At 51.5% G+C, this 9,511-nt stretch overlaps 1 protein-coding gene across 1 annotated transcript; it reads left to right on the top strand.

The window, feature by feature from the left end:
* Positions 1–171: 171 nt before the first annotated feature.
* Positions 172–5,910, top strand: TPT1 (tumor protein, translationally-controlled 1). The gene is made up of 6 exons (XM_078613950.1): positions 172–421; positions 644–717; positions 3,275–3,465; positions 4,602–4,707; positions 5,063–5,179; positions 5,623–5,910. The coding sequence occupies exons 1-6, from the start codon at positions 394–396 to the stop codon at positions 5,623–5,625; spliced, it is 519 nt and encodes a 172-aa protein (XP_078470076.1). The 5' UTR covers positions 172–393; the 3' UTR covers positions 5,626–5,910.
* Positions 5,911–9,511: the final 3,601 nt, after the last annotated feature.

Raw genomic sequence — 9,511 nt, 5'->3', positions numbered from 1 at the left:
CTGCCCGCAATGCAGTCGGGTGGAAAAGTGTGGACGAATGACGTCACCCGTAAGTACGTGATTACGTAGACCTGCAACGGGGATGAGGCGCGGTGACATCACCATCGTACAAGGGAACGTTCGCCAATGCGTAATGACGTCAGGTGGATGAAACGGCCGAGGGTGTGGCCCGAACATGAAAATGCAGTGACGTCACTACGTCGCTACGCCCCGCATTGCAGCTCCAGCGGGAGGGAGGCCGTTGTGGCTGCGCGGTGACGTCACGGGCAGGCGCGCTGACGTCACACCGCGGCCTCTTAGGCGCCCGCCCTCGGCCGCTCGGCCTCTTGTCTAATCCGCGCCACAGCAGCAGGGCCGCCCAGGCTGAGTGTGGGCATCTTAATCCGCCTCACCATGATCATCTACAAGGACATCCTCACCGGTGAGTGGGCCCCTCGCCGCCGCAAACATCCCCCGCGTCGCGCCCACTCGATATTTCCACGATATTGATCTGCCGAGGCTGATAAAATGTTTAAATTCCGAAACGAAGGCCCCGGCCGGCCAGCCGCCATAGCTACCGGCCGCCATGGCCGCCGCCGGTCGGTCTCGCCTCATCTCAATCGCGTCCACGCTTCGCTCACTCTCCCCGCCTTCCTGCCCGCAGGGGACGAGATGTTCTCGGACATCTACAAGATCAAGGAGACGGCGGACGGCGCCTGCTTCGAGGTGGAAGGCACGGTGAGTGCAGCCGGTTCCCTCCCCCGCCACTTTTACATTCCCTAGCCCGCTTGCGCGCCGCCGCCTCGCCCACCCCGCATTGGCCGCGCCGAGGCCCGCGGCCTCCACCAGCCGGCGGCTGGAGAGGCCGCGAGTCGCCCCGTGGGCGGTGGGGAATCGCAAGCGGCCGCGTAATGGCGCCGGCGGCCTGGGGGCTTCGCGGGCAAGAGGCGCGGGGACACTGGCGCGAGAACAAAGACGAAGCACGGACAGGGGAGCGGTTCTAGAGCGAAATACATGAACAGGTCCCAGGGTGGGTACAAAGGGGCCTCGTATGTGAGGGCCTTCCTCGGCAGGGCGTCGCTCCCCCCCCCCCAGCTTTTGTGCCGTGTGTCCTGGCCAATGGGCCCGGCCGCTTTGTTCGTGGCTGGCTCTGCTGCCCCCGCTCCCCTGGCTGGCGGCGTCTCGTCTCGCCGCCTCGTCCGTGAGCCCGTGACGACGTGTGGGGTGGGCTGCCACACACCGCCTTGGCCGGGACTCCCGCGCGCGTTCAACAAGGGGCGCTTATAGACGGTCACCCCAGACGGGAGTGGCCCGTGGGTTTAATGAGGGAAGGGGGGCCCGACACGATGATGAGTACGGCAGAGCCGCCACGTCAATTAGAAACGAGCACATGGAGCCCCCCCTCCCCCCCGTGGTAGGCCGCGTGCGTCACGGGGGGGGCCGAGTCCGATGTTGACGCCACCACCCTTTTGGCAGAAGGGACGCGCGCGGTGCGATTTGTCAATCCTCTTGCACATTGCGTAACTTTAGTAAGCCGCACAACGGCTAAACGTAATTGGTGTTGCCCATTTTGTTGATTGCTACTCGTTGGAGCGGGGCGCCCCCCTCCCCCCAAGGCGCGCGCAGTGTTGTTGGAAGGTGGTTGCCCAGAACGTCTGGCAAGTCAACACTCGGATGTGCACGTTGTTGATGAGACTCGAAACAAGTCCAGAGTTTTTTTTGTTTGCCAAATTTACGGGGCGCAGCAGCGACTTAAAATCTCATAAGTGACGATATTCGAATCGGTCCCTCCAAGTTCACCAACCGACACTAACGAGTGGCTAAGTATGGTTAAACTCCACGATGGATACAGCATGCAAAAGCATTCATTTAGAATATATATAGAATAAGTAATATTTAAAAATACGCTTTAATTAAATGTACCCTACTCGTAATGGCAGAACTCCACGACTCCAGGAAGTGGCCGCAAAGCTTGCCATAACGTAAGCGGCCGTGGTGATTTACAGCCAACGTCAGTTGAGTGTGGACAATTAGACCCAAGCCGAAACATGGCATATAAAAAATAATGTTTTAAAATACTTGTTTTTTTGATAGGATGTAGTATTGTCATCAATATGACATAAGTATACCAAGTTTGCAGTCGATACCACATTGGGAAGTGGGTTAAAATTGAGTTACAAGATTTGAGGATACGACAACAACAGAGTGAGTTAAATAAAAGCGTCTAAAATGGTATCTCGCTGTTCACTACAGACATACCTTAATTTCCGACTACTAATATGTGTGTTTACTGCATAGAGCTGTGACTCCTGCCACACACTTAAGCCAAGTTAATGTTTCCTGTGCCACTTAGTTTCCTCTGTACTTTGCCCACGGTGTCTGATGGCCACTAAAAGCACTGGCCAGAATGGGGGCCCCTTGGGCCAGTCTCGTGATAAGTAACTGTTAGGGTCTTGTCGAGGGCTTCTTTTGGTCACTCGGCGCATTGAGCAGGTATTTTTTATGATTGGGGAAAATTCATATTTTTAACAATCCCCTAACCAAATCCAGTGGAATGCAGCTGATATCGTCACAATGAAAAGCAGACGTCGTTATACTGTGGCGATAAGTAGAGGGCAGTGCAGCAGCATTCATTGCACTACTGTGCCCCTGCCTAAATGCGCCCGGCATTTTACCAACCTGCACTGACCAGGGTGCTGGAGTATGGAGAAGTAACCCGCATGACCTGCACAGAATGGAGACGCCCTCGAACAAAAGTGGATTGACAAAAATGTAAATTTAAACGTTGCAAGTATTTTTTGTTCAGGACACCGGTTGCACTTTTGTTTTAGTTGCACAATACACCGAGGGCCCTCATGGAACCTGTGCTTTATCTGATTGAGTATATATTCATCCCCCCACACATGGAGGTGAATAAAGCTCGTGTGGATTTTTAACTCGATATAAACACACCCGCTATAAGAATTATAGATGGTAACACTTGAAATGAGTCCTAAGACGTATTGCAGTTTTGTTTAGTGAACTGCAGTTGAACATTTATGTAATATTTGTTCCTACTTGAAGCACGGCATAAACTATATAAGAACGTGAAATGCAGTATTTCGTGAAAATATCGTGTAGTGGCAACACCCTATAGTTGCGGACACTTGTGTCTAGGTGCGCAGGGAGTAAACGCCCTTCTGTCCCCCCACGTCTGCTTGTGAGCTGTGGGTGGCCACGTTGAGGGGGTCGGTGTGAGATCCGCGTCCACTTCCCCGATGACCCCCCACTGACACCGCTGGGCTTGCGCGCGCAGATGGTGTCCCGGGTGGAAGGCGACATCGACGACGCGGTCTTTGGCGGAAACGCTTCGGCAGAAGGGGGAGAATTTGATTCGTCGGAGTCGTCCACAGTGTCCGGCGTGGACATCGTGCTCAACCACAAACTGCAGGAGACCAGCTTCAGCAAGGAGAAGTACATTGCCTACATCAAGGCCTACATGAAGACGTGAGTGTCGCATGCCGGTCCGGAGCATCCCAACTCTCCTTGCCCAAGTTACATTGGCGAGTGCTGGCAGAGCGGTGTCTGTATGCGAGTTCTCTTATTCTTTAGATCTTTCGGTAAAGTCACATAGGCTCAAAATTAGTATAAAAAAAACACGACCTTTCGATCGCAACACAAACGGCCGTCTTCACGTGGAAAAAATAGGGGAAAACTCGTAAAGGCAATCTATTTTTCAAGGTTTAAGATAGCCGTAGTTCAAGTGTCAGAGCAAGTGGGTGAGGCACAAGGGCCCTGGGGCCAGCAACGTCTTGGTTTTGTTTACTTTTATTCATTTTGAACCTATCTGTGACTTTACCGATAGACCCAAAGAATATGAATTCCTGCAGGCACAAAAGCTTTGAGTCAAGTTGTGACCTTTATATTTATAGAGCACCTTTAGATATTTACTACTGCTGCAGTGACTGTCTGCGGACAGCGGGGTTGTGCGCAGGCAGTCGCTGCAGCGGAATTGGGATTTAAGTGTGCTCCCCACAGTCACCAGCCTGCACTCAACAGCTTGGTGGAGTGCGGTCAAACGACCCCAATGGCTTGTGGCGAGGCCCTCGTCCATCAATGTATTGACACGGCCGTTACATGTACACACGTGTGTCTTGCAAGACTACATCTCGCCGTTTCCCCCTCCCAAGATGTAGTCCCAACAACAGTCTTGTGCGTCACACACTGAGGATGTATGCCCTCCCGCGGCGATGTAACAATCGCCCCACTTAAAATACAGACTGGTGTGGACATGCAGGGCACGCCTATTGCCGTGCAACTGTTGCAATGTATCTGAATTCTCCATTGAGAGGCTGTTACAGGTGATATTTGAAACCTTGAGCAAAATGCATTCTTATTTCAAAGTTGTCAAGTGCCTTCATTTGGTTTTATATTTTTCCCATTAAATATTCCAGCCTTCGGTGACTTGTGCGCGTGACCCTGTGGCGTGACACGGCTCGCGCTTGTACACCGTGATTACAAACGTTGGGTCGTCGTGGCCTGGGTGAGCCCGGCGCAGGCGGTGGGAGTCGGGTGAGGTGAAGCACCCACCACCCTTTGTTCATTGCTCACCCCTCGCGTCCACCTGTGCCTATCTCCTGCAGGATTAAGGAGAACCTGATGGAGAAACACCCGGAGAAGGTGGAACCCTTCATGACTGCTGCTGCCAAGAAGGTTAAAGATGTCTTAAAGCAATTCAAGGATTTCCAGGCAAGCTTCGTAGCTCGCGTGACCACACTGTTACCGCACTGTGCCCAGTGTAAGATCAGATGGGCATGGGCAATATTAGGACGTTAGTCTCCTTCAGATATTTCTGCACCATTTTGTATTGTAAACGAGTTAGTTTTCCTGGCACTGACGGAGGCGAATCACTCTTATGCCATTGCCATAATGAGTTGTAAGGGTTGCCCTCGGTGAATAATGCATTGCTGGTGACTGTTGCCGGCAAAAACTGGCGTGACATCAGGCAATCGCAGCACTCGACTCATGTGCGCGTGTACATCAAGTGTGCCGTCTCTTTCCTGTGTGGAGTCCGCGTCCTCATTCGCTGTGTCTCCGTGTGTAGTTTTTCACAGGTGAGAGCATGAACCCCGACGGCATGGTCGCTCTTCTTAACTTCCGCGAGGACGGAATCACGCCCTACATGCTTTTCTTCAAGGATGGCCTGGAAATTGAGAAATGCGTAAGTGCCTTTTATGCGTGCTTGGTCGTAGCCAGAGGTTGTTTTGGTCACAGCGGATGCACACGAGTGTGCAAGCATCCCGAGTGGTGGGTGGCTATGTCCTGTTGTGGGTGTTGTTGCCTGTGGTTGTTGTAATGTTCGTGCGGCGCCCAGCTCTCTTTGAGTGCCATGGCGGTGATTTAAGCACGGGTTTCTGCATCACGGCACGCGCGTCGTTCAAGGGAAAGCGTGCCCTGCACCATGTTAACGATCCGTCTACGCGTGCTGCCAGGCTTGTACAACCCGTACCACGCACACGCGTGTTTTAATGAACGTCTGCACCGGCAATGCTGACACGTGAACGATTGAGTGTTTACGTGGTCTGGTGTTTACCCGTGCAGTGACGGTGGTTTTTTTCCCCTTGAGTTTTAATCACTGTGCGTCTCTCTTCTTTTTTCCCCCAGTAACCTGGAATCTCCGCCTCTTCATCTTGAGATACGCCAACTTTTTGATTCGTCTTTGAACTGCAGCTGTTACAACTTGATGCCTGCGGATGGGAAGCACAGCACCCTCCTCCACCGGGCTGGGATCCTCCAGGCGCCCTGTGCTGTGGACTTGAAACCAGTCTTTGTGAGAACCATTGATAAAGAATGAACACGTCATCAACTCGGCTTGTATCTGAAATCTGTATAATGCAAATGAGTCTTGCCTTTAACCACGCTGGTTTATTCAATAAAGGGTCCTTCAGTAAACATCTTGCATGAGCGTGCACGATTTGCTTCTCAGGTGCGTTCAGCCGTTGTGATCTTTCTGCATATCTTACTGAACACAGCACGGTTGAGGAGAGAACATCTTTGCAATAAACTTTAACAGATTTTCAACCATTTTATATGTAGGACCGATTGGTCGATGTGTTTGCCCTTGCACATAACTTACCGCAAGCTATTTCGGTTGCGATACGCGCATCGAATGCCAAGTTAAATGTCGGTGCGTGTTTATCCAAGCAATGTGCTGCAAGTGGACTGGCGTTTGTACCAAGCCGCTGACTGGGAGCGAACACGTGAATTTCGCACAAACACGGGGCCATGCCTATCAAGAGTCGGGAGTCTCAAGTGAAAAATGTACAAACAAGACGATAAAAAACGTGCAAGATGGTCAAAACAAGATAAATTATTGTAATATGACCCCATCCCCCACACATTTTGAGAAAAGTGAGTGAAACTTGATAACCATTCGAAATTTCTTTACCCAGAAGAAACTTGCTGGAGCAACCTCCATTTAGCCCTTAATTAAATAAAGTAACAAGAGTAAAGAATCAACACGATAACCTTTAAAAAAAAAGTTTTTACATGCCGAGAGCAAGCGGTCGAATTGGCTATTGCGTGACTTGAGGGGGGAAGCAAAGCCCGACGAGGGCACAACGCATCTGAGATGCAGTCGGGACCTCGAGGTTGAGGTCTTGGTCTCGCAGACGTGTCGGGGGGGGGGGGGTACAGATCCTGCCTGCTGCGTTGACCCTACCGTGTAGCTACTGCCCTGACAAACGTGACCCGGTGTTTTGTGTAAAATGCTCTTGCGCACTCGCTGCGCTTGACGTCGGGTCACGGGAGAGCGTGGCGTGGTGAATTGTGGCCGTGTTTCGTGTAAATGGCCACGACAACTAAAAAATTACTTTCTGCAGCTTGAGCTTTTGAATCGTGATAAGCTTATGAGCACCTTTGTTGCCACGATGGCTTTGTGCCAGAGTGCGTTCTCGTTGCTGGGCCAGAACTAACGGTTGAAATTATATCCCTGCCGGGCTCAAAATCTATTAAATCGTGGGAATTGAATTTTTTTTGTACATGGGCGCAGCCATCGTGAACGAGAGCCGTGCTACGTGTGGTGATTACGGCTGCGAGAGGACGCGACAGCCTCTGGCAATGGTGGCACAAACTAGATACGAGCGGGGGCTGTGTCATTGCGTGGAGCCGAGTGCACTTGGACGCAGGGCATTCACGTGCCCCGTTCCACCTTCGCTTGGAGTCTGAATCAAAATGCTCATACTGAAGGAATCTGATGAGCTATAAAGCCCTTTCACAGATGTCCAACAGGAGTGCAAAGTAGAGGTGTGCTGTACTAGTGACCAATTGCCACGTTCTGTTTACGTGACAACCCTTACTAGTTGGCTGTGTCTGGTGGTGGAGGGTTTTAACGACACATTTACACGATCTAACCCAAACACCTCTTATGGATGATATTGGTCGCGAAAGCCTACCACGTGTTAAACTATAGGAAAGGTAAACAAATCACTTTAAAATATACAAATAAAACAACTTTTTTTTAATCATTGCCCATAAATGATAGCTCAGTGGCGTATGTGGAAATGTTTCGCTTGCTACTCGGGGAAGCGGAGGGCGCGGTGAGGGTGAAGGTTGTGCCGCGGAGGTTCATCGGTTCGGTGGTGCAGGGACATCAGCTGCCGCGGCGTCGGTAAGAGGGCGCATGGACGGCAGGGCCACGTGGCAGGTCCAAGCAGCATGGGCCACGTGGCAGGGCCACGTGGCAGGTCCATTCGGCAGGGCCAAGCGGCTGCTCGGAGGCAGCGGCTACAGCGCGCCGCAGCTGAGCACAGATCAACCACGGCATCAATCACCCTCACATCATCGCAACAGTGCGCGGCCCGGCGGATGTCACGAATAATAACGAAAAGCATAACGCGAAGTGATTCTGTTGCATATTTGTTAAAACTTCGTGGCTAAAGTCCTATCTGAAGGCATCGCGGTTTTTTCGCTTAAATGCCGCCATTCCAAGAATTTGCAAATGTTGCCACGATGCAGTTATCACCAGATTGCAGCCTCATCTTAAAATATTGAAGGGATATAACGGCAACAAAAATCCCTTGGAAAATAACCGCGTCTCATTTAATATTAATATTGCAATTCGCATAAAAGGAGGAGGGGTTAGCAGAGTTAATACCGCGATTTGTATTAACGTCAAAGATGTCGTTAGGTCATTCGCAAGAGTAGGCTATTGTGTGGCAGCGCCGTTGTCGGAATTTGAAATAAAATGTACAAACATTACTCCAGAATCACTTCATTTAAATATACACAGCAGTCACCGCCCCCCTTTACTGCAAAAACATGTTGGCAGCACCCTCCTGAAACACGAGACTCGGCGAGGCTTCCGTGGGTAAACCAGCTTCATCAATAATTCCCAAGGCACGCAAGCATAAATGTAGGACGTACAATTTACTCAGCAGCCAATTAAAGCACGTGTCCCGTTCATTGGCGAGGCGGCGCACGCAGGCTCACAGATGGAGACACGAAACAGCAAACGGAGTGTGACTCAGCGCGCTCACCTTGGACTTGATAGACGCGGAAACCCAATTCACGGCACCCTTCGCTTTACGCGAACCATCCGAACGCGAGCGAGGGCTTCGTGGAACTAAGCCACCGTTGAATCAAGAGATCGCTGGGTTCAGAACAGAGCGGCACAACTTCACGGAGCGTGGATCTCTGCATGAATGACAAATAGTTGAACCATGACAAGACTTAGGTGCCGGTTGTGAACCAAGGTGGCCAAGCTCAGGGGGCTATTCTGCTGGGAGGCATTCTGGCCTCGGGCTTGGAGTCAAGGTCCATCGGAAGTTTTGAGTTTGCAATCAAGAACTACCTTCCTGAGTTTTAAGGCATGTTGACTCGGCTGACAATGTAATACTAATTCGATTTCAAATCTGACTTTTAGTTTGTGTACAAGTGCCTTGATATATTTTGTGAATTGCGGTGTTTAGAAATTAATATATTGATTAGCATGGAGCCAGGATCTCATGAAATGGGAATGTCACGATGGTCGGATGTCACAGAGCCAGAGGATGGCATGCGCTCGTGATCTCGTGTCACCAGGATCGCATCAGGCATCGCGACACCTCATGGGATCCTGATTCCCTCCCCCGTGCGCCCAGGAATCAGGATATCATGCATTCAGAAAATTATCGAATCAGGATATTATGAAATCAGAGTATTATGGATTCAGGATATTATGGAATGGGGATATTATGGAATCAGGATATTATGGATCCAGGATCTCGTGGATCCAGGAGGAGTCGCCTCGTTCCTCGTCAGCAGCTGTCAGCGCTGACGCAGCTGGGCGCGTGGGCGTGCAGGGTGGGAGGGCGGGGAGCGGGGCGGGGAGGGAGGGGGGGTTGTCAGGCGATGTTGTTGGGGGGGGGGGCTACTGCAGGTGGGAAGTAGTGGGGGGGGGGTACGAAGTAATGAGAGGAGGCGGGGAGCGGCTGTGTAGGTGGGAGGATGGCGATGGGGGCTGATGGGAGGGGAGTTGGTGATCTTCCTCCCTTTTCCTCCGCGTAGGAGCGGG

Source organism: Lampetra planeri, chromosome 43, assembly GCF_965212315.1.
Source record: "Lampetra planeri chromosome 43, kcLamPlan1.2.h2, whole genome shotgun sequence".
Taxonomy (NCBI): domain Eukaryota; kingdom Metazoa; phylum Chordata; class Hyperoartia; order Petromyzontiformes; family Petromyzontidae; genus Lampetra; species Lampetra planeri.
This window is presented reverse-complemented; position numbering and strand designations above follow the sequence as displayed.